Genomic DNA, 26,661 nt, shown 5'->3' on the forward strand with positions numbered 1-26,661 from the left:
GGGGCTTAACACAGTCACCTTGACTGCCAGTAACAGCTCTGATTCATCCCCTACATACCCGACAAATGCTTACTCACACATACACAAATAATTCTCATGTGCGCAAACATGCACATGCAGATAATACGAAATACTAACAATATACAGTAAATACACTTTTCTGTGTTTTCTTTGCGTGAATTGAAATCGTTTGTGATCACAACCTCACGCTCTTGTTGCCTTTCGCGTGGCCTCTCATACACACTAACAGGCATGCAGTATTTAGGTGTGCTCAAGCATGGTCATAATAACCTTCAGTGCCTAAATGCGCCTAAAGTTTGTGTCGCCAAAGGAAGAGTGGCAACATTCATTGAGGTGGAAAAAAAACACAAAACTCTGACAGCAGGCCATGAGTGACACTGGCATAGATGTGGGATTGAATCCGAGATGAGATGCTGCCATGGCTCTTCTTCCAAATGTGTTTCCACCTCAGAGAGGCAAAGCATGATCCTGCCAAATTCAGCCAGGCTGACCAGAAGTGTAATCTCTTCCAGCCATGCCCATGGCTCAAATGATGAAGGCCTGAAGAAATTCTCATGATAAAACCTGGCAAACGAAGCCTTCAGGTGATCCAAAGCCAGCTGTGACTGCAGTGGCTCTGATACTCTATGGTGTACCAGAGAAATGTGACACTACCCGCAGGAATGTATACTGTAACATTTCCGTATCTTTTCCAAGTCCACACAGTTTCCGCTGATTTTATTTGTAAATTAAATTTACACTCCACATAAAATTAAGCCATAAAAACACAACATTTTTTACTGGTTTTACAGTTTATATAAATATTCATTTTATGTTCAAGGGTCCTGCTGCAAAAAGTAGTTGATCCCATTAGCCCACTCATGAGTGACAACGAATGTGACTGCTGCATAAGTCAACTTACCCAGTGTGGCCAAAATTTAGAAACTGCCAGGCATCTCTGATCAGTTATCTGTGCTAGGAAACGGGCTGCCTGCTGTGTGTGGTACCATTCTGAATTTAGTACATTGCATAACATGCTGGCGTGATGTTTCTTAGAAAATTAGACATGGCATCTGAGGAGTGTGCGTTCACAGGTACAAATAAAAAGGAAACATGTATCTCAAAATAATTATTCCTCTTGTTATAAAAGATGCCATAGAAAAGAAAGAAGCAGAGACCCAAAGAAAATAAAATGCGTGGACCTTGGACACAACCTTCAAAATAAAATATTCATTTCTGACTCAACAAAAAAAGATGATCTTTCAAAGAACAGCTTGGAATATAATGCTTTTATCATGATGTACATTATACAGCCTTGAAAGCAAAACAGTCACATTTTAGCTGCTCAGCTGCATAATTTTATTTTCTAAACTCTGCTCACTATTTTATAAAGTGTTAAGATACCTTTCAACATGTGTGTTGCGTACGAGTTTCTCTTCATAAGTTTTACAGTGTTTTGAGAACATTTCATAGGAGCTGAAGTGGCCACACTTTAACTCCTGGTCACAGCTTGATGATTTTGGTCTCCAGCAGGAAGAGATGATGTCTCCCACTGAGCGTGTGAATTAGGGAAGCCAGTGTTGACATACTGTAGCTGCTGGTTGCTTCTGAACACAGCCAGATCCATCCTTGTCTTTCACAGAAAGGCTGCCAGTTGAATGGCAGTCATTCCAGCACAGGGCAGGTTTTAATAAAAGTATATGTGTACGTTTGTCAACATAAGCAGAGAACTAGAACTTTGCTGATTTAATTGCACTTTGTAATCCAAAAGCTTCTGATAGAAAATTAAGCAGTGTCTATACAGTGTCTGCAAGCTTTTCTCAAAGTAGCAGAATGCAAAGCCAACATGACTGAACAAGGTCAATAAGAGATTTTCATTACATTCTTTAAAAAAACTAAATGAATTAAATGCTATTAACCTCATGAGCCTGCCTTACTCTTACTGTACCATTAGCTTGCACTCTTTCATAGTCTACCTGTGGATTTAGAAATCAGCTGGTTGTGATATGAATTTCATTACATTCATACAGAAATGCTGCATTGAGGCGATCTGTTGTGATGCACTGCACAGGGGGATATGCTGTGGAGTGCACAGTGGATTTTTTTTGACAGTCCACCAGCCTACCAATGTGCCTGGTTTGTCCATGTATGCCAGTAACTCGCTGTGGCCAAGTGGCGAGTGAGACCCGAAACACATACCCAAAGCAACCCAGGAGTTTATTAAAGCAAAGAACTGGAATACTCTTGAATGTCCGAGTCAGTCACCTGATCTTAACCCAGTTGAGCTGCATTTCACTTGTTGAAGGCGAAACTTTGGTCAGAAAGGCCCACAGACAAACAGCAACTAAAAGCCGCTGCAGTAAAGGCCTGGCAGAGCATTAAAAAGGAGGAAACCCAGCATGTGGAGATGTCCATGAGTTCAGGACTTCAAGCTGTCATTGCCAGCAAAGGATTTTCAGTCAAGTATTATTAGAAATTAACATTTTATTTTCAGTTATTTAATTTGTCCAATTACTTTTGAGCAAGCACTTGATCACAGCAGGAAGGAAAAACTCCTTTTTAACAGGAAGAAAGCTCCCACAGAATCGCATCGAGGAAACTGACAACAATTACTTTACAATCTGGAAACTGGTACCTAAGTTAGTGATGCCAAGTGAGGTCAAGCTTAAATGACATGAATGAAATGACAGCCATATTTTGCTGGTGACAAAACTGAACAGGAAACCACATTATCATTTTTAAGTTGAAGTGTACCAGGAACTCGGTGTGATTAAAGGGAGTGGGAGAAGAGAGATTTCTAGAGAAGAATGTGAGACACTGACAGAGCAACATAGGGACTGAGTCAGAGAGGCAGAAGGGATGTGGTCCAGAGCAGGGGAGGAATGAAAGAAATGCTGTCCATGCATTAAACCAGCTGACTCACCTCTATTCTTTCAGCTACAGCTAATTCGGCCCATTCAAAGCTAGCTTATGGTAACAAGGCAATCTGGGAGATAACGCTGGAAACCACTGGCATTGTTAACCCCACTTCCCCCTGTATTTCTCTGCTCTCTTCTCGCCACCTTTGTCCACTCTCACTTCCTCTCTTTACTGGCACTTTCTTTTCACATTAAATTTCGAGTCCACAGCATCAAATAAATATGCCCACGCTGTTCTGTGCTTTCTTTGAACAAAACAATTGCCCTTTCACTCGTGTTTCTTTATGATTCTGGATCACAAAGCCACAAGCAAAAAGCTGCACATGAACTTCTTCTGATCGTAGTCCTATCCCACAAGAACCCTGCGTGTATCCACTTGATTTCATGCAGTGCAGCAAGACCCGCCACTCTTTGGCTGTTACTATGGGGATGCCAGCTGGGCCAAAACAAAGGCAGAACAGAAAACAAGCAGCCTGAGACAAGAGCCACTGGCAGAGCTCTGACAGCCAAATCAGGCTTGGCTTTATAAGCTAGAACCACCTATCTCTGTTTTTCTGTCTCTCTCATTCTGAAGTGTTTATTCTCAGACAAATATGGATTTAGAAGAATATATTGGGTTTAGTTATTGAGATGAAGGGGAGAGAATTCATTAGCTTCCTAAGAGGAAGGGCTCTGTAAGCATGTTTACACTTGCTTTGATGAAGTTGTGCTCTGAGTTGACCAGTGGTAGAGCTTCTGGTTGTATCAGGAAAAAAAGAGAAGCTGATCTGTGCTTGGCATCCTGGGAAAGACAGAAAGAGATCCACTGCTAAAAGGCAACTTGAGATCTTTTAAAACTAGGTAAGGTAATTTGACAGTGTTATATTGTGGACAGTGCAGGAAATTGCAAGGATTGAATATGTAAATAAATAAAAACACTTTTAAAACTTTTCTACTCTGTACTGACATTGGAGACACAATAAGAATTGCACGAGGTTGGCCAGTATCCTGAAAGAAAAGTCACAACACTTCTGATGCCAACTTTGTGAATAAAGTCAACAAAGCTTAACAGGAAATATAAACAAATAAGACACAGAGATTTGAATTTGGGTTTCATATAGAGGTGATGTTCTCAAAAGCTCCTTTATTGATTTTAAAAACCAACACAGCAGCAACTTCAGAGAAATATTCCAGAGGCCTTTCAACATGTCTCCATGTAGGAATCTGTGTTTTATGGATAGAATTCCAGATGTAGCCACTAAAACTGTCAGCTGAATCTGCCATCCTATTATTCTTACCTGCACATGGAAATGTAAAATAGAAATAACAAAATACAAGTAAGCACAAATAAATATTATTATATAAATATTATAAATATGACATTGCTTATAATTGTGTCACTGTGCCACCCACCTAATGGTTTGGCTGCAAAATTGTAAAGGGGGTGTGACTAAAAGGGCTACAGGTGTGACATATTACCCCTACGTTCATATTATGACTTGTCAACTAAACATTTAACTGTCGGCGTAGCGAGAAACTGTGACTCAAGACCAAAAACTGTGCAAGCAGGCCCAAATATGAGTAGTGAAGATCGGCAGAACTGAAGTTATTATCAGTGGGTCTGTGTTGAAGGTTGCTTGTCTAATGAAACCTGAGATTCATGCTTCCCCATGTAGCTGGTGGCCAAACTCTTACATGTGCAGTGCCAAACTCCAACCCCCCTAGGTTGTCATCAAATATGAGCTCATTGCTTAATAGCACGTTTAATAGAGCCTTAATAGCACGTTTAATAGAGCCTAAATATCCACAAGATCTTCAGCTTTTTGCAGATGATGTGAGTCTGTTGGCTTCATCAGGTGGTGACATCCAGCTCACACTGGAGTGGTTAGCAGCCGAGTGTGAAGTGGCAGGAATGAGAATCAGCACCTCCAATTCTGAGGCCATGGTCCTCAGCCAGAAAAGGTTGGAGTGCCCGCTCGAGTTATTGCCCCAAGTGGAAGAGTTTAAGAATCATAAGGGTCTTGTTCATGAGTACAGGGAGAGGGAAGCGGGAGACTGACAGATGGATTGGTGCATCCCTGCAGCTGCAATGATGCGGACGCTGTGCTGGACTGTCGATTTACTGGTTGATCTATGTCCCTACTCTCACCTATGGTCACAAGTTTTGAGTAGTGACCAAAAGAACAAGATTGTGGATACAAGCGGGTGGATATCAGCAATGACAAAGTTCTTGGTTTGACAATCAAGCACACACACTTTTTTTAACTACTGTAAAATAATATGTGGATAGTACCTTTTATGCATTACTTTGTATTTTTGCCATTCTAGTAAATAATAATGCTGCCATCACCGACTAAAGTGCTTCTGTTTTTTTGAGCCACGCAAGGTCTGTGCCTCTTTTTAAACCCTTTATCCTTCTGGAAAATCTGCCACACTGGCACATTAGCACTTAAGCTGCAGTAAAACCAACAGGAAACAAACACACACACACACACACTGAGCTACAATGTAAAGTGTCACACTGCTCAAAACAAGCCGAGGGACCAAATATCTATGTTATTTTAAGCTTCAGAACTATGCCAAGATTATTAATAATTATGTTTTTAATCAAATACAAATCAGTTATTTTGTATTATTTATTTTCATTCTTCATTGGATATTATAATTACATGATAAATGATTTGAACTTCAGCAAGATATAAATATTTAATTAGAGTTTCAGGCCATTGAGGACAATGACAAACACTAAAGAGCTGGTGAGGCAGGAACAGGTCAGACTGCATCACAGAGACGGGTCCTGTTCAACAGGCGCACAGGTGTCAGGAAGAGACAACCATATAAGGGCGCCAAGAATCTGAAGGTGGGTGTGGTGGAAGTGAACAACGTGAACAATGAACCTGTAGTTTACACTTTGCTTACTTGAATATCATCAACAAAAAGTATGTTCACATGCTCCTTCAGTTTGCATAGCCACCAGCAAGACCAGTTTTCAGGAACAAACACTGCTTCATGCAGAAGACAACACAAGACAGTAAGCACTAAAAAATGTTGCAGAAACTCATCGGAGGATTTATGACTGAATGATTATTCTTCCTGGCTTCCTGTTACCTTCCTGACATTACAAGTGAATAACAGCCCACAGGTATCTGTATCTCCTTATGAATAGGCAAAAAACACATGAGATCTCGTACAGAATCAACAGAGCTAATTTTGCACCTTTCATGCAATTTACCTTATGATTAAACCTGCTGAGTAATTTTCAGTAGCCAAAAGGCATTCTGACAAGAGACGAATGTACTGCACTTCAGAAAATAACTAATTGCAGGGTGTAATAAAATTACCACCTCGCGGTTATATACCTCCACCAATTAGTCAAGTTTACATCCATATTTAACATCAAAGGATGCCATTTTCTGTAAAAACTGCAACGCAAATGTAGGGATATAAGGTTATATAAGTAAAAATAAACTTAAAAAACATTATTAAGCGCTCTTGTTTTAGTTATGGAGTATGTGAAAGTATGTCATTTTATACATCCTAAAAGGTGTTATACATGAGCAAGTTATTGCGAAATGTGTTCTGTGAGGTCAAAATGACCTTTGACCACCAACTTCTAACTCTTCGTGAGTCTAAATAATCTGGTGACAGATTTGAGGATACTGCCTCGAGGTGTTCGTAAAACTCTGTGTTCACAGAAACCAAAAAGTAGAGCAAAGGACATCTGCCTTCAGCCATGGCTGTCAACACTGTAGAGACATGTCCCCCCCTTCACTATGCACTATAAAATATGTTATTGTAAATGCATAAATGATTAAAACTAACGTTGTGATTGACTTTGTTTTATCTGTTAATATATTACTGCACCCTAAATAATCAAAATTCTACTACTAATAAAAACAATCCAGGTTAGTTCTCTCCAGTATGAATAAACCCATTACTTCCTGTTTTTTTTATTGTAAGTTTCTTATTATTGAACATCATATTAGAGTCGGCCTCTTATGGTTATTTTCATCCCTAAAGTTTCATTTTTTTAAATCTTTTTTATTCTACACTCCACTAAAGTAGTTTTGCATGATTCAAGGTTTTTATTTGCCATAATGGCTCTACTAGGTTTCTAATCAGTTGATGAACCTTGACTATACATCTTTAAATAAGAATATAATAAGTCCTAAAAATCTCTCTCTACTTTCCACTTGCTGTCTGTTTGACTTTCTTGCCTTCTAGTTCAGTACAGAGTTTATCAGCCGTTCTTGAACATCTAAAAAAAAAGGACTTCCTTTGAAATATTAATGGATTTGATTAAATGTTTCCAAACAAATGTTGTGAATATTTAATTCACATAGTCGAACCCATTAAAAGCTTTTTGCAGTAAATGCCTAACAGCAGGTTGGTGCCAGTGTCTATAATTTAATATAAATACTGACAGCAGAACTGACCGTACAATGTAGTATGAACAAGTTCTGAACTAAAAAGTACGCCCGTCAAAACTTAAAAAGAAAAAAAAAGAGAGTTAAGTAAGACAGGGCTAGCAAGCCAGATCTCTGTCCTGTCGACTCCTTTAAAAAATAGGGAAGCTAAAGTTTTAAAAGCTCTGTTGAAAGCTCTTCCACACTGTGTCACACATTAACACTCCCAGAAGGGATGCCTGTAGGTCATGAAGGAAGGACAGGAGGCGGTCAGCAGGATGTATCTGCGGCAATCTCCTGAGCACGAATCAATCGCTGGGCTAACATTGCTGCCACTTATAGATCTCCTCTGTGTCTGTCTCTGTCTCCCTCTCTCTGTGACTGTTTTACCCCCTGAGAGGACATTTTTAATTTTTCATAACCTCCTGTAGCATGGCATTTCAGTCACAGCACTCCTCTGTAGGAGTGCTCTGTGGATATAGGTAGGGGCTCGCTATTTCCCATCACTTGGTTCACAATCCCATGCTATTTTAATTTCTGCTTGCCATTATGTTTCTTAGTCTCTCCAAATAAAAAGTAAAAAATGCAGATTTCCAGCCGATCTGCAGATTTCCAGAAGTCCAGCCAACTTTATAGTAGTTATCTGCATGGCAGTCACAGCATTGTTACTAAAGATATCATTTTCAGCTGTGCTGGAGTTGGTGAAGTTTGGCTTTAGGATGAATCACTTTTGGATAGATGTTCTTTAAAGAATAATATACAGTCAATACCTGATAGTTCTCCTCTAACTTCTTTAACTTTCTGGTCTTTCTTCCCAGACTATGACTCTAAAAGTGAATACGTGCCAAATCATACTTGATTTAAATCTAACCAGTGATCTTGTGCACCTTTGGACTCATTATAGAGCTGCTGCAATTTTTATTCGTTAGTGATTAGGGTGGGTGGTGAGTGAAGATTATGTTGATCTGTTCAAAAAGGCTCTGTGGAAAGTGACAAGCACCACAGTTCAGGACATTTCTGCTGAGCAGTCTCGCTCAGGACATTAGAGCAGAATATCCCTGTGACAGTAAAAGCTCCTGACCTGGTGTTCTTGGCCACTATTTACTTTTTGCTGAAAGCTGCTGTTTAGTCTGTGGGTTAAAGCTGGAGACCCTTCTCTCATACCAGTGATGATCAGAAGAAATCAGTGTCAGAATTTACAGTCTCCAAAAGAGCTGGATCTGGGCTGAAGGTGTATGAGAAGATGATCTGGAAAGAGAGGCTCGTTAGAGGGTACCTGGCTAAATAGAAAGAAGCTTCTGGTCCTCCCAAGAGGCATTTGTTTGTTAAACTGCCCCTCACAAAAATTCCCAGTGCCAAGGGATGAACTGGTGAAAAGTTGTACATGTACATGAGCTGTGTTTGAGTTTTGCTACTTTTTTTCTTCTTTATTTCTCTTCTTAGCTTTAGTTTTCTTCACCATTGCACAGTAATATGCTGTTAAATTCCACTACTGTGAAGAAAAAAGGCAAATATGAAAAGAAAAGAAACACTTGAACAGTGTTTAAGGGCCCCCTTCTTTCTCCCTTTACCAATCAGCCAACTGTCACAGCTGCTTTCAGCAAAAATGCCTCCTCAAACCTCTACAGGAGCCGCTTGCACTGCACCAAGTAAACAGCTTGTTAGGTGTCATTACAGAACATTGTCAAAACCATGCTTAGTGGCATGAAAACAGCTTTGATGGTTTTTGTTTCCAGACTGTTTTCATCACCTTTATCAGCTGAACTTCTGTTGCAGTCTTGTGGTATAAAACTAGCAGCTATAACAGTGGCGTCCTGCTGCTTCAGAAAACACTTGCTTAAAATGAGACACTGTGTTCAAACAAATAAACAGAAAAATGCTCAAATATGGACAATTTCTGACTTTATCTCTCTGCGGGTCTCAACTCTGTAACTCTCACAGAAAATCCCAACCTTCTCCATTACCGCTCTCAGCACTGGACATATGTAATAGTGTCCTCAGGCTTTTCTTTCTTGCTTTGTTTCCTTTCTGCGTACTCTCCCACAGCCACGCATACTACGAAGGTTCTCAAGACTCAATTCACAAGAAAAAAAAAAGTACTCCGACTCATAAGCTCTAGTGGGTATAGTTCTAGTGTAAAATGAAAGACAGCCAGCCCTCCTTCCTCCTTCCTCCTTCTTATTCTCTTTCACTTTACATCTTCTTTCTTTTAATTTGCTTCAGTGAATTTTTGAGGGATGATGCAATGAAGAGATAATGTGGAGACTTAAATTAAAACAGAGGAAGGCTGTCTTAAATTTCAAGGCTAACACAAAAGTATAGGCGACATATTGATCAGTTCAGGCCTGATACAAAGGAATACCAAAGCGCTGTCAGAGCCGGGCAATGGAAATCAGGCCAAAGTAAAAATGTGAATTGTGGCTGTGGGTATTCACCTCAATACAACCACACAAGCCCAGCCCAAAAATCCGCATTATGTCTCTTTAGAGTTTCAGAGAGTGTACGAAGAGGGTGGGCGGTGGTGGATGGGTGACAGGGCACGATAAGGCTTACTCATTCATCCATCCCTCACTAGCTACTAGATCAAGATATTACGTCAGGAAAGAGGATTAAAAAGACATTTGAACAGGGGAGGTGAATTATGGATGAAGCCGTGGCAAGAAAGAGAAGGCAAAAAGATATGTGGAGAAATATTTCAAAGACCGGAGGTCTCCACCCCCCCTCATGTAAATCCTATTAGAGTGGTAGGATAGCAAAGTGGGATTAGCTGACCCAGTCCATTTGGTCCAGACTGCTTCACACTGATAAAACACATCACTCTCAGATACACTGCTACACAGAGGTTCCTGCATCGTACTTACACATGTACAGCTGCAATGTTGTGAAGGCCTTAACAAGCCAACAGGATCCAACACGGCAACAACATGCTGCGAGATTTCTTTTCAACATCAAACATTTACCCCCCCTTTTTTTTTTCCAGCGGTAACCCTCTTTGAAAACTGCATCAAAAAGAAATACTTGTCACACACACACACACACACACACACACACACACACACACAGGCACACGCACACAAACACACTCACACACAAAGAAAAATAACTCCAGGATAAAACTCCAGGATGTTTCTTTCAGGAATGAGCATTCTCTCTCTGTCAGGAGGAATTTGTGGCATCTTGGAAATGTCACTTGCTGTTAAAATCAGGTGGCTGGCCCGGTGTTTGCTATGGTAAGGGTTATACTGCCACAGAGAAGGAGGGGAGAAGCAAGCTCAGCAGCAAAGAGGGAGGGGGTCAAGGTTTCACAACAGAAAAACCTGTCTGATGGTCATTCTTTCTCTCCATCAGTTATTGTTAAATACAAGAGCTTCTGTATCATTTTAATAGGAAATCATTCTGATTAGGGACTCATCTAACAAACATGCGGTTGTTGGAATGAAATTGAGCATCTACTGCTCCATCCATATCTTTTTGTTTTTTTGTGATTTCTGTGAACTGATCCATGATGCTGCCAAGAAACACAGCTTGCACACTCAACTGGTACAGAGAAATACAGAGGCCACCTTAACAAACAAATGTCAACGAGCGGTTTCAGGTTCACAGTTAATTATTAAAATGTCTCATTGATGGTGCTGTTAAGATTAAATCTGTCCTTTCCAAGCATCACATAACAAGAAAACACGTTTTGATTGGTCAGTTTATTAACTTGTTATCATTAAAAGCTGAAGACGCATCTATAACATCTACTGAAACCTACAGCAGACTTACAACAGTCACACCTAGAGACCGTTCTCATCAACAAGCAAGATGTTTTGACTGAGCATATGCACTAAACTACACACCAAACAATGAGTAAGTAACAACTAGAACTTTTAACAGTGCAACCTTGCAGGTAGCTGGGTTGATACGAGTTACCAAAATAGTACGCTCCCTTGGCCGACGCAAAAGTGACACGTTTCATTGTCGATGTCAGGTGGAAATGTCAAAAACTTTCTGGATCTCAAGACTTAAGATGAGAATCCTAATATACCACCTATGCTATGATTTTTCATGCCTACTATTAACACCCCAATTAAAAAAAGTGATTAAATCCAGCTTGGTCTCATAAGCCACGACTACCTCAAAAGGCAACAGGAATTAGAAACATGCGGTAGCACTTTTGGTCAGTTTGAATCAATCAACACAATTTCAAGGTGGGAATATGAAAGTCACCAGTTCAGCAGCTGGCTACATGTAAAATATAATCCTGACTTGTTTAATAGTGAGTAGCATTTTGGAAGACGGAATTAATGTTACAGGGATATAATCCTCAATTATTCTTTTTAATATTTAATGAACATTTGTCATAATTAGATGGTAGATTCTTGACATATGGTCAATCATGTTTTTGAGGTCACAAAACCATATCAGGCGTTCCTTTGGCACTCAGATACTAATATTACTGAGAGATTAGTCTGCAGTGAAAAAGGTTTGGAAGATTCTAAGTTTTATAAGACTTGAAAGCTGCTTTTAAAATTTCATGAAGGCTCCTATTTAGAATGTGAGATATGGAATATTAGCAGCCCCTTGACGCTCAACAGCAATATTTTCAACTAGATTTTTTTATGTTCAACATTTGCATTTTTCTTCTCAACATTATATTATTAGCATTCTGTAGCAGCGTTGACTAGTTTGAACAGTTCCACAGTTATCTTAGAGGGTTTTCTGCTTTATTTTGAGCCATCACTACTCAGCAAAGTGCAGCCTCTCAAACAAATATATCTCCCTTCTTTCAGATTTCCATTTTTATTAGCGTGAAACACGTCTTTATCTCCCATAGTGATCTCTTCTGACACTTGCATTTTTGACAGACGCCGAGGAGGCAGATGCGATCTAAGAGTGTCGATGTCCTGATAACTGACACCAGTGAAGAAGACACCAGATCAAGGATGCCTCAACCTCCCCCTATCACCCTACCTGTCAACTAATTCATTCACTGACATTTGCTCTCCACCCCTCCGGAGATCTAGAGCCAAAAACTCATGGAGAGCTATCAAACTCACTATTTCTGTCCCTGTTGATAAAAGGGCTTGCTCGCTTTACCACAACCACTGACCCGATTTCAAACTCTGCTCTGAGGCCGGGAGATTTTTCTCTTCCTCACTCCACAGTCAACCCCCTGGGGCAGAAAGGCCGACCACTATCGGCATTTAAAATTGAATAATGCATAGACAGCGCTTTGGCACCAGTGTTGAACTGGCAAACCTTCTATCACACTTCTGTCCATAGGTTGTGACAGATGAGTTTTTAAATGCACTTGCTCTAAATCCCATGCGCGGAAAGGCCTGAGGTAAAACTGCAACGCCGCTCTATGTGTGCGCTCAGCGAGTGGGAAGTTTAGACTAGTCCCTGATATGAAGTGTTTGTTAGTTTGTTGGTTTTTCTCACCAGACATATTACAACAGTCTAGAAAATCATCATATATTTAGAGCTGCTGAAGGCAGAAAGAACCTTGCAATTCACCACTTATGAGGCCACTAATATCATGTAATCTGTCATGGCTTGGAGGCAGTGGTAGCAATGTTCAGCGGCAACCAGCGAGTCAATAAAAAATATCCCCCACTTGTAGCTAAAGCCATTTCTCTAGCTTTCCTAACACTTACTGGAAGACAAAGGCTGCCAGTGTAAGAGTCAGTGTAGACTACATTAATCTTATCATTTCACTTCTTGATTTTCTTTTTATATACTCAAGTAGCAACTGTTTGACTGCACATAACCATGTCTTCACTTTGGTCTTCTGGTAGCTGGTAAGGAATGCTGTTGATGTGGAGCCAGTGAAGTGAGAAGGAAACCAAGCAAGTTTAGTGAGGTCCCATTGGAGGGCGGATTAACATTACTGAGCTGCATTCCAGTGTGTTCACAGTGATGTTTACGTAATGCTACTTGAGCAGAGTTGCTGGACTGGTCACACCGCTTATACAGCAGGTGAGCTCCAGAAACAAAGTCTCTGAAGCCATTTGACCCTTCTACACACTACAGCAAGTCCATTATTTGTAAGGTTATCAATATAATGCACTGCATCATGCGTGTAAGCTTATACTCCATATCATGTTACCATTATATTAAGCAAACACAAAAAAACAATAGCTTTTGGAGTAAACTCTAGCTTTATGAAACCAGCTTGGTTTTTACAATACTGCGTCAGAACACTTGAACTTCTTTTATTTAACTTTAAGGGCTGAAACTTGTATTGTACTTTTCTGCTCTAACCTTTTTACCTTGGTTTTGCCACGCTGCATTTACGTATATGTGAGTCTGTTCAAAGAGACTGAGAAAGACCAGCTGTCTCTAGCGGGAGGCCTCATGAATCAATAACCCATTCATCTATTCAGTAAACTGCTTATTATGACCAGGCTCTCAGGGGATCTAAAACCTATACCAGAATGCATAAAATAAGATAGACAGCATAGAGCAAGGACATCACAGCAGCTGCAAAGACACGGGTCTGAAATCAATGAATAAATATCCAGTTATCCCCATACTGTGTTAACATTCAATTAAGCAGATTTGCAGTTCATAGAATATGTCACTAACAAACCTCAGGCGATAATTTGACAGGACTTCAGCTCTACTCTTGTTAATCTGTGGACATGCAGGCATTCAATATTGTGGAAAGCTCTAGAGCCATCTTTGAGTGTTTTATATTTTGATTCCAATGAGCCAAACCTTATTCTAGTGTTTTTAAAGTGGTATTAAGCAACAATGCATTGAGTCCAGACTGTGTTGAAGAATAAAAGTGGTCAAATCAAATTTTTAACATTTAAAATCATCAGAACTGTGCAAACTCTGTATTTGCCCTGAATACTGTATTTCTGCATGTTTTACCTCACCGGACATATTTTCCATTTCCCCAGCAAAATATAAGGAAATCGATGGTGACTCAAGACTTTTGCACAAACTTTTTTTTTTAACAGTTTTGTCCAAAAAACTACCGCAAACCTTGAAAATCTGAGCGAAATAGTGTTCCAGATCTTGCATACAGTACATAATACAACATGTTTCGGTTTTCCTGATAATCGGTGTAAGGCCTTCAGCAAAGCAATAGGTGAAAAACAAACTTGAGTATATTCATGTTTTAAGAGGAAATCGTTTTTTTTTTCCTTGAACACTTCAACACATCTCTAGAGGACAGATGATGACAGGAATAAAAATGAGACAGGAAAAATGTGGAACATCATAAGGTTGTCAAAAAAAATTCATTAAAGAGGCAGGTACAGCTTGTAGAGGTTGTAGCTCCTGTAATGTAAAAAGCTGCTCTCAAAAGGAGGTAAAATAAATATTAAGTATGCGTGCTGTTGTTAAAGTAAGCTTAACCAAACAGGCCTCTGGTATATTAAACAAATTGAGGGACAGCAAGTTTGACAAATGGTATATATACTGTAAAAAAAGGTATTGCATAAGGTAGTGCAATACAGGATGGAAATAAACCAGAGTTGAAATGATTAGCTGATAGATCAATCAGTTGAAAGATCAGCTGCAAGATCGTGGACCTGAAATATCTTAAGTATTTAAACTAAAATAAAATGCGGATGTGCAAAAGTGGCCTTAGTTGTGAATGAGCGTTTTGATTGATATCAAATGTTTGTTATGTGACTATTCAGTATGACTGGGCCCATACAAGGAAGTGGAACCACACTTACTATGAGGTTATGCACAGGAAGGATTGTTTTGAATTTAACACCATGGATTTTGTTGTTATTTAACTTAGTTTTCTTAACTCAAGTCTCAACTAATCCGTAAGTAGGAGATAAAAACAGATTAGCCACAGGTTTAAAACAACTAAGATGGGGAGTGTGTGTAAGAGCTGATTGCTATCTGATTAAAGGCTACTTTGCAGTTGAGTGGAATGAAAGAAGAAAACAAAACCACAGTCTGGGCAGTTAAAGGGTGTCTTCACTGAATATTTTTTGTGTTTTTTTAATCCAACTGTCAAAATATACATATATATATTTAGTCTGTTAACTGTTAATCTTTTTTTCTTTTAATATATTTTATTAATATTTTGCTCTTTACTATTTTTTTCTTCTGTACCATTCTGCTGAGTGACTGTCTTCTGCTCATCAAATACATTTCATTGCAATGTTGACCCTGTGCTAACTTGCATATGACAAATAAAACTGAAACTGACCAAATGAAGCTTATGCTTCAGTTCAATAAGTAAGATCTGTAATCATTCTTCTGACTGCTTTCCTGTGTTTCCTTTATATCCCTTCTACTTTCCAAAACTCAGTACTCGTCATCATTGATGTACTCTAATCATCTCCTTTCCAGCCTTCTCTGAGCCAATCAGCCTCCATGCTGTGTACTTTAAAATCCCAGTCGTCTTCTGTCATTCTGCCTTTCAGACTCTCATGCAACCCACCTCATACCCATCTCTGCCTCACCCTGGACCCTCAGAGCTCCACCCAAACATCTCTCTTCATCTTCACCACCACCAGTGGACTCTAGACTCCAGGAAGTCCTGTCTTAATTCCTGTCACTGCTGGGATTCCAATCTGCTATGATGAGTCATAGGAGTCTAATCGCCAAATAGCTTAACTGAATTTTTTTATCTTAATAAATCTTGTTCACTTCTTCCAAACAATCTCCACTTAATCAAATATTGTAAAACCACAGACACATATATGGTCTTTGAATTACAACAGTGCTGCATGAATGAAATCAGTTTGTAGAAAAATGAGAGTATTTCATTTGTAAAGTAAAAATAACATAAAATAAATAGAAATCTCTGGCTCATGTGAAAAAAACCAGTTATTTTCTTCATCTTTGCCTCACTGCCACAGTGGAGGAAAGCGGCTTTATCATACCACGATTCACTGGCAGCCTAATGAGAGCTACAGTCTTAAGCTGTTTATGTTGCATAAAGGACAGCCGCTATTAGCACTGGTGTCAGAGTGGGGGAGCTGGACATTGGGTGGCAGTGCAGCAACAGTTAAGCTTGTAACAGTATTCATTTACTAACAAGTCCTCAGCTGGCGGTCTGTAGGCTGCATGGTTGGCAAACTCCAAATGAACTGAAGAAATGGGATGATACTTAGCATATGTGATTAAACACAAGAGGGATGTCAGAGTGGATGCTGATCACAGCAGGTTTTCACATTCAGTATTCAGTGTCATAAAATACACAAATATTTGTAAAGACATTCATGGACATAATGCATTTTCTAGCCAATTTTCCTATTCTTAACCATGCCAGCTAAACACTAACACCAGTTTTTAGCCTAAAGCAGCCAAAAATCTTTCAAAAATATCCTCATTTTCTTTTAAACAACCAGAAAATAATACCACCTAAATTGAAACTGCTTTAACATTAAGTTAATTTTGTATCAGTCAACAATAATCTTAAAAAAAAAAAAAGTGGGACTCAAGAAAAAAATGTAGCAGTAGAAACTATAGTTGCCATAAAATGTGACATGCCTGCCATTCGTTCCCTTTTACCATATCACGCCTAGTTCTGGTGTTATAGCTCTAATTCTCCACATGCACGGTAGCAAGGTGAGCATCCCACATCAGAGACAGAGACAAGGACACGGAGAGTGTGGGAATGAATGACTGCCACTTCAGCAGCTTCAGAAAACAGTCACTGCACACAAAGATTCATTTCAGACCAACTGCAGCTGAAAGAACAACAAGAGACAAATTTTCCCCAGAAATATTTGTTTTCTTGCAAACCCATGTTCCTTAAATAAAAGTAAAAAACCATGATTAAGACTGCCACATTGACACAAGGTTGCATCCCAAAATACATTTACTGGCATAATTTAACAGTGCTTATATTGTTTGTATGGGTTTTTTGTGAAATTCACTTCTGCAACTTAAATTCCATCACACTGTTAAAACAAATTTGATGGATTTTAGTGCAACCTGGAATGTCAGGTGTAAGTACATTTGTCGCAAACAGTAGAAAGTTGTCACTTTTATGTGTGTTTAAAAAGAAGCTGAATGAGACCAAGATTCAGCTTTGGACTAAAGCTGATCACCGCTCATCATCGTCGTAACTTTGGGGGGTCAAGATCTCCGTCAAAATAAATAAATAAATCTGGGTAAATTCCCAGATGATTAAACATGCAACAATTTTGCTGGTAATACCTGAAATGAGTAAAGAAAATCAACATCTTATTTATGCAAGATAATTTATAATTTTATTGAGGGGGTTATACTGGTTGGGTCTGATTATTGGGGGGGTCATAACCCCCCTAGCACCCCAGGAAATTACGCGCCTGTAGCTCATAACAGTCATATAAAATTTTTAAAATAAAATTGGAAATGATCGGAGAAATGAGGTGTCTGGGAAATCTTAACAACTTAAGTGAGCAATGGAAATAGATCCAGCAGCCCCACATCAGGTAAGTTTGCCTCTTCTATTCCAAACTTGCAAGAGTCAGGAAAGCATACCTGTGACTGGAGCTATGGTAACCAGCTCAAGCAGAAAGTTGGTGCTCGTTGGCTTTAATGAAGCTCTAGCCCAAAGGAAGGTATCTGATCTTGGAGCCAGTTTAATCATATATTTTTGTGGTTATTGGCTTTAAATGTTCTTTTAATTGAAGAACTTTGCAAGTGCTCAGTGGATACAAAAATCTGCTGTTTGTTACTTGAGGCACTAGGATAAAATCTGAATAAAACTCAAATACTTTTTTTTCTTTCTGAATAAAACTCAGTAACAAATTCAGGTTTGCATATTAATAATTTATAATACCACGTAACATTGCAGATATGTATTTATTCAATTTATCAAGGCTGTAATGATAAAAAATATTGAGTTTAATGTGATGAATATAACTGAATAAACCTAGTATTGAATTTATACATTTTTTTACACAAAGAGATCCAAGGTACTAACAAAATGAAAACAGTAGCCAAGACCCGAGAGGAGATTATGGTATTATTTTACTGAGCTAAAACTTCTGTTTCTGAAGTATTTACATTTTTTACACTATTTTTTTTTAACAGTGAAGTAACTGGCCTGAATAACAAACAATGATTTCAAACCACACAAGGCACATCAGTAAAACCCGGTAACGCAGACTTACCTTGGCATTGGCTTTGGTCTTGGTGCTGCTGTTCTTGTTGTCAGGGCTGGAATTGGCATCTTCATGAACTCTATCTAAAAGCCAGAGGAGGAACTCAAGGGCATCATGCTGAGAGTTTCCACGAAACTGAGATGCATATTTGGCCACAATGCTCTGTGGGATGGAGAAACATCACAATTAATCTGTCTTTCCAGGTGATTTCTAACAAACAGTGACATTTGCATTTATGAGTTAGTTTTGGTTTGGAACACTCAGGAGGGAGACAGCAAAACAGCAATGCTTTTCTGTCTGTCATGATCAGATAAGTCATACAAAAACATCCGTAAGACATTAAAAAAAGATGTTTTCCTCTGTAGTACAACAATGTCCGTTTTTACCATGTAATTATGTACCCAACATTTGTCTGGAATATAAAAGCCATTGTTTTTAGAACTTTATAAACTAAGTAAGCATTGTCAAATTATAATGAGATTTCCTGGAACTAAACAGTACAATACAGAGATGACAGCCTTTTATTCCTTTTATTATCCATTTATTATTGCCAAAAAAAAATATCTTCAAAAGCCAGACAAGTCCTTGAACAGCATTGTTTGGGCATATAAAGCTAAAGAACCCTTATCAGAAAGCCAGGATGAAAATAGGGTGGAAAAAGGCTTGGTATGTCTCATGCTCCCGAACACACGTAATAAACAAAACACATGGTATAAAAGGCAGGAGAGGCAGTATAATGGCATGGGCATACATGGCTTTTAGTGGTACTGGGTCACAGATAGCAGAATCGGGTCTAATGAATTCAGAAGTGCAGAGGGCTAGTCATTCATCTCTCATCTCACACTCTGAAAGCAGCTTGTGAGTTTTTGAAGATAAATACGTGGAATATTCTGCACTGATTGATCCACATTTCACTCACAGACACAGACATTCCTAAAACAGTATAAGTAAAGGCATCATAAACTACTGCGAAGGACAAAACTATTTTTTTAGTGCCAGCATCTTACAGACAGAGAAACATAAATTCTTGTAAGCAAAGAACAAAGAAAGTTCCACTCATTCAAATGTACTGCTACTATTCCTTCATGTTTGTGAAAAATAAAACTTCTTTAACTTTATCTTCACATCTTTGCTCTGCATATTTGATGCCGTTTTTATCAGGTGATGTAATCATGCATGCTGGTTCAATGAGCATCATTGTCAAAGCCTGTAATACTTTCTGGTTTCACTTGACTGATCTTAGGCAACACTGTGACTTCTGCCAATGCCATTTCTTCAGACTTCTAACTTGGAATTCATGGCATGTCAGTGCCACAAATGGATTGCCTTGGCTAGTGTGTTAAGACACCAACACCAAAGGACACATTGTGTGTATAGAGAGATGAAGGTGGCATCTGTTCTCATTATAAGTGTCATATAACACCCCAGAATGCGAACTCTATGCAATCAGATTAGACTCTTGTATTAGACTCAGCTTCCAACTGTCTCCCAATTCCAGCAGTATCTTCCTGTGAACAGCACCCACTCCCAATGGGCTCCTCTTCTCTGTTGCAGTCCTTGCCTCGACACTACAAGCTTCTAGCAGCTGGTGCAAAGAGGTCCATTTGTTGCCAGACAGGTATTTCTCCATTCCCCGTGACTCTAAGCAGATGGGTTTCTTTCAGACCTTAATTGATGAGTAAATAGATGTAACTTGAGCGAGGAAGAAGAGTGAATCCAAGCTGAAAGTCTGTAGCTTTTTATAGTAGCATTTAAGTAAGATGGGGAGTTTTAGTGGACAGCTGTTTGCTAAAAGCTGGAGTGCTGGTTAGCTGTAGCGGCCCAGCAAGATGGCAACTTGCCTGTCGCCACCTTTTTTCACGCTATTCATGAACTGCACACATTCATATGCACTGCATTTCAAAAGGAGACTCACACAAACTGTATCCAAAACATAGCAGGTGTTTCTTGGGAAAAAAGCAAAAGTCCACTCTTTGTAATTCAGTTATGAGGAAGGAGTAGAAAATTTATGAGTGGGACAGAAAATGACAGACAAAACTGATTACCACTACACCAGGTGGCTACTTTGCTTTCCCTCAGTCACTCTTTCTCTCTGTGTGACTGACAGCATCCAGGCTCTGCTCTGCACCTCATTAAAAATCACCACATCATACCTGCAGTATCCCAGTATCTAAATATAAACACAGGAGGGAGCCCCCCGCCTCCCCCTATTCTATCTGACAGAGACAGCCCGCTAATGAGCTTCATCACTATGAGAAAGCACTGACAGGGGATGGAGGGATGTGGGACAGATGGAGAAAAGGATCGGTGGAGTAAGGGAAGGATGCTGGCGAAGTTTCAACAGACCAGTTAGTGTTCTTCTTCTGTGTCTTTATCAAAAGGACAGCACAGTTGCGGAAGGCCCAGAAATGAAAAGTGAAAAACACAGGCAGCACAGTTTGTCAAAGCTATCAGCGAAATGAGAGAGGAGAAAATGCAAAGGACGAGAGAGGAAAGGAGAGTTTCCAAGGTTACAATAACGAGACTCAGTCTGGGCACTGAAAGCTGGTGGAAATCAAGGGGTTAGGACTTCAGTGCATTGGAAGTGCACTGGCCTCGCCTGCGCTGTTGTCTCACGCTCATTTTTCTCTTTGTGTGCACGCGTGAGTCACAAAAGAGGCCAAGTCGTATTCGAAAGCAGCAGTTCTTGTATTTGATTTCTTGTAAAGAGGGAAATGAAAGAAAGGGCATTGTTTAAACTGAGGCAGGCTAGAGGTGAAAAGAAAAGAATAGCAGGTAGGTTGAAAAGTCAAGTTCCTCTGTAAACACCAGCAGTGCTCAGCTCTGACCCGTCCACAGCTAAAGAAGTATCTTAAGTGTTTGTAGAGTAAACACATCAGAAGTAGTCCAGGAGAGGAGAGCGGTGGGTGGAAGGGCCTGCTTTAGGGACCTTATTGAAAGAACTATTGATCAGTCTAGAAGAATCTTCTCCATCCACATACGACTGAGCCCCACTCAGTGCAGAGGGCACAGGGAGCGGTTCTCTTTATAGCTTGAAGCACGGTTTGTTTCTTTCAATGAGTTTAATCCTCTTTTGTTATTGAAGAGCATGAATTAAATGTGCTGTTGAATCATCAACAGATTTGAACAGAGAGATATAAACTTTTTTACAGTATGGGAAGTTGAAAGTTTTCAAAAATACATTCGCAAAAGCTGAATTTCCCCTGGATGTTCCAATTGGTATTCTGGAGACTGCCAAAAGCCAATACTCTGCTTGAAAGAAAGTGCTGGCTGTGTATATAGCAGAGGAATAAAGCTATGGAATCTAGGACTGTCGGGTTTTTCACCCAAAAAAAAAAGAAAACACCAAAGAAATCAAAAGCACGAGAAAAAGATAGCAGAATGACAAAAGACAGCCATAAACCTGTGCAGTCTCCACAGCAGGGGTCATGACCTCCTGCGGTCAGCAGAGACAGGGCTGCACTCCACACTCAGATGTCTGTTTCAGTTTTGTATCTTGCAACCTTTACTTCACCTCACACCATTACCCCCATCGCGCTCTCCCAACATCCATCCTCCTACTGTGTAAACAACGACAGATTAGAGTGCTGGCGGGGAAGGAATTTACTATAAACATACATCAAACAAATGACCCTCCCCTCTCCCTAAAAGAAAAAAAAACATTTACACCACCTCACCCCATCATGATCCAGCTTGACAAACAAGTTTGATGGGATTCCTTAGTGACGGTCAGAAAGTGACACTGACAAACCATTACAAGGTAGAACCGTAAGAGGAATGGCACATGCTTTTGTTTTCCTGCACACACCTATCTTCCCCAACAACAGGTGTAGCTGGAAAGGGGGGGGCGAATCTCTCACTACTGACTGGTCCATTTGCCGTTTCATTTTTCAGCTGGTTCGTGTTGTCAGATCACCTTTGCTGTTGGAACAGACCAGAAGCAGGGCAGTTATCACTTACACTGCTTGCTCTCCTTCCCCTCATTCTGTGTTTCATCTATCACACAAACACGCACGCACACATGCACAAGTTCTCTGTCCTCTTTTCTTTGCCCCTTCTTTCTATTATCTTCTTCTCTTTCCTCTCTATCATATAAGAAACATTCCCTCCACTAATCAGCAACAGCTGGGCTGCAGTCAGCCCAGCTAACCCGTAAACACACGCAGACAAATGAGTTTCTCTCTTAGCATCTTAGCACCTGTCCCTCCCTGTCTCTTCTTTCCACTTTCAATTTCTCTGTTAGAATATGTTTGAAATCATCCAATAAAGGTTAATGCAAGTCAAAAACGAACAAAGCCTGCATTTCAACAGCTACCCCCAGCATGAGATATCAGTGAAGAATAAGAAAGGGGAAGAGATATGATGAAAATAATCATTTCTGAGTGATTTAGCGTCTGTGCTTAGACTTCTTAAGTTAACACATCAGATCAACCCAAATGATTTAAGTTACACACAATGAGGAATAAGTGAAACTTAACTTGCGAACTTTTACTGAAATAACAGTGATCGGGCTGTAAATTCAAGCTGATAGAAAAATAAACCACCGTCACTAAAGCAGGAGCTGAGTGAGAGTCATTTAAAACATCGCAGTATCTCAACTGCAATTCAAATACCCTTTTTAAAGTGTGCTTTACACGTGTCTGTGCTTTCCATGACTCAGGTAAAGCAGGCTCCCTTCTATGATTTGGCTATTGCACTGTCACACCCCAGTACAATAAGTATTGATGCTTTTCCACGGCTTATGTCATTCGGTTTCAATATATAAATCATGACAGGGATAATAAACCTGGTGGGAAATGGTGTCATACTGTAGTGCATACTGACACAGACTCCTCCTTGCATTTCTTTATTGTCTGTTGCCACAGCGGTGCAGGTACAATATAATACAATACGACTCACTGAGTCGTGGGAATGCATGCTGCTTTCTAACAGCATATGGCGGCTCTGTTGTCGTACTTTTAAAAAGTCTGACTCCACTGTTGTGTGAGATGAAGTGTTTGAAGCTTCTTCTTTTTTTAAATTTCCTTTTGACAGCTAAGACAGGTACTAAGGAGCGTATCTGTAGCCAAGTGTAAAATATAAAGATTATTACAGCACAATAAAGTCTTTTATAATCATCCTGTTTATCCCACTTGAATCTAAAAGTAGAGCCCATCTGTTTAGCTGGAAAAAAAAACAATGCTGCTCATCAAACTGGGATGATGCGCCATCGTGGCATTTCTGTGCTGCTCAGCGCAGGGAATCCAGGTGGCGTACGTCCCCCCCGCTGTGTGCACAATGTATAGCTCTTCAGCACTGAAAGCGAGAATCAGACCGGTCCCCGAAGAGGAGCAGAAACAAGACAAGGCAAACAAATCATCAGTCTTGCTGGTGTGCTTTACTGTCACAGACCTGTTCTCCCCAAAACAAACAAAACCACTTAAAACACCAGGCTCCATCTTCCTGACTGAGCTCCCCCGGCCCCACAGAGTTGGATCCTCAAGTGTTTAAAAAAAAAAGATAATGATCCTTTCAGCAACTTTTAAAAGTAGTTATAACACTGTTAATTGTTCAGGCTGGGAGTATAAAGCTGCAAAAAAGAGAGAGCCTGCTCTGTCATCGAGTTAAACTGATGTAGACAACTTTTGGCCCAACCAATAAAATGAGATTTGATGAACATCAAATGTGCTGTGAAGCAGTAATGGCAACGCTGGCAATGCTAACCATTAGCTAAAGCTCTTCCATTAGGCTGATTACTGTAATTTATAAGCAAGCGTGCGTTTGGGGGCACATTGGATAATTTACATGTGGTTATTATGAGAATATTATGAGCAGGTGGGCTACATTAAATAAGCTCTGAAGGAATTCTGTGAACATATAACGAGCATATCGAACAACAGAGGTGTTGAAGTTTAATGGCCGAGGCTCACCAAAGGGGAAGCAGAAATTTCAAAGCACGTCTGTATTCAGATTTTTGAAAAGCAGCCCCGATTTCACTTGATATGCTATCACTTCTTTTGATTGTATGCTTGGATGAGGCCCATTGGCCACATATAGAATGTAAATTGACCTAGATTGTCAACTGAAACCTTTGTATGAGGTGTTGCCACTCTGGTAGCTATACCTGCCCTCCATCAGCTTATCAGACACTTTCACACATTCTGACAGACTTGATCTGAATCTGCCTCTGATTCAGATCAAGCACTTTATGTGCTGAGATTTTGTGATAGTTCTCAGGGTTTGGTGGATGATAGTAGCCACTTTAAGTTTAACTCATTATCGAAAAACGTCTTGTGTCACAGCTCTGCATAACTCTTCAAGGTGATAGACCTGACATTTAATCGCTGACTTAACTATTTTTCTAAAAGCCTGACGTTATTCCGGTGTATTCTGAGCTGAGTCTCTCTGACTTCTAATTTCCGCTCATTCACTAAACCCGATCTCAAACAAAGTAGAGTAATAAAAAGCGTTGCGATAGCCTTTATCTCGGATATAAATTTCCTTTTTTAACCCAATTCATTACAAGCCAGTGACTCTCTTTAAATGCGAGCAAATTTGTCAATAACCGGCACATGTCAAGGCTGTCTGTTCCTTTTTCTAATTACAGACGGAGGGGGTCTTGTGAGGATCACAAGGACGTTACTTTAGTTTGCCAGCAGTGTCTCTACCTCCCTCATTCTCTCACCCTCTGAGTGCACACCACTGGAGGCATCTCAGCGGGGGGGATCCTCTTTTCCAGGCCAAATGCACTCGCTACAGTAAACATCCTCTCTCCTGCTTCACTCCGGGATAGGCGGACCCGTACAAATCACTGTGTCAAGGCAATGGCCCAAGGAAAGAAAATGTGTGTGAAAGATTTGTTTTCCTTTTTTTATTACAGGCAACCATGAGAGTAATTACAGCAAAACACTTTCAAAGCGCATTCTGACATTAACAGTTAATATTCATATGAGGATTTAATCATCATGCTGTGCACACTGTAGCATCCTTCTATTTTCTTCCCGCTTACCCAACCTGGGGTCTATTCCATTCGTCGTACATCCTAGACAGGTAACCAGTCCAACACAAGGCTAACACACAGAGACACACAACCACGTGTTCTCTCATCCAATCTACAACAATTAACCTACAAAGTCTTTAGACTGTGAGGAAGCCGTAGTACCAGAGGGAGCACACAAACTCCATAAAGAGTCAGTTCAATAGAGATCAACATATTAAGTGTTTACTGTATGAATTTCTTTATGCAAGGCCTGTTATCTAGATCCAAATGATCTTTATGATGTTGTGCATACTATCTTCACATGTCAGACTTTTGACTGTTTTAAAAGACTCAGGCTACATTAGTTTCCCAAAGCAGGAGTTGATCTCCCATTGGTGCAGACGCTCTTCAGTAATAATACCATAACCAGCTACCCTTTATATTTTTTGGACTGAAACACCATCAAGTTTTTCTTCTACTTGAATCACGGCCTTTTCTCACAAATCAGCATGCTCACACCCAAGTAAGCAAGTAGAACTTTGCTTATAAAGCAGATTTAATTCAAGGTGGAAGTGCAATGAGCAGTATTAGATGTGAGCAACTACAGAGACTGCAGGCAGAAAACAGTGTAAAGCTAAAATATGAAACACAATCGTTAAGCATTGTGATTAAAACACCACAAAAATAATGCACATGATTAAAACAATGATAAAATATATAAATATAAAAGATATAAAACAATTAAACAATTAATTAAAACAAGAGCAACATTAAACCAATTAGAAATGAATAATATATGTGACTTAAATCACTGCTAATAATAATAATAAAGGATTAAATAAAATAATTAGGAATAGTAATAGACCAAAAAATGAAAAGACTCATAAGTTCACACCAATACATAATGACTAATAAGAATAAGACCCAATCCCTAACCCTAACCCCCTAACCCAATCCCCCACCCCTATCCTAAAATTAAAAAATTAAATAAAACAATAATTCAAAGGGGTGACCCAGACTGTGGTGATAGGTGACAGGTGTAAGGTGTGCCTGTGTGATCACATATGTGTGCGCGTCTGTATGTGTCTGTGTATTACATACCTAATCACTCATAGCTTCCCTGTGCTACTGATATATCAGAGCAGTTTTTTGTTTTGTTTTTTCTAAGTAATCCCTCTGATTGGCTACCATCCAACCACTCCTGAGAGAAGTCTAAACCTCTACAGCTCCCAGTTACAACTGCAATGAGTAACAGGAGCAAGAAGCCTCTTGTGTGTAAGTGTTTGATCACTTGTTGTTTTGAACATCCTCAAATTGAAGAGGTGAAGCTTCAGTTATGA

The 26,661-nt window shown here is 39.7% G+C and overlaps 1 protein-coding gene across 1 annotated transcript in view; it reads right to left on the minus strand.

Annotated features, from left to right (window-relative positions):
* The window catches only part of usp43a (ubiquitin specific peptidase 43a), a 123,022-nt gene that overhangs the window by 93,989 nt on the left and 2,372 nt on the right, over positions 1-26,661 (minus strand). The window contains exon 2 of the mRNA XM_005469983.4: positions 18,373-18,525. Coding sequence (XP_005470040.1) covers positions 18,373-18,525 — 153 coding nt within the window. The remainder of the gene's footprint in view (positions 1-18,372; positions 18,526-26,661) is intronic.

Source organism: Oreochromis niloticus, linkage group LG6, assembly GCF_001858045.2.
Source record: "Oreochromis niloticus isolate F11D_XX linkage group LG6, O_niloticus_UMD_NMBU, whole genome shotgun sequence".
Classification (NCBI taxonomy): Eukaryota; Metazoa; Chordata; class Actinopteri; order Cichliformes; family Cichlidae; genus Oreochromis; species Oreochromis niloticus.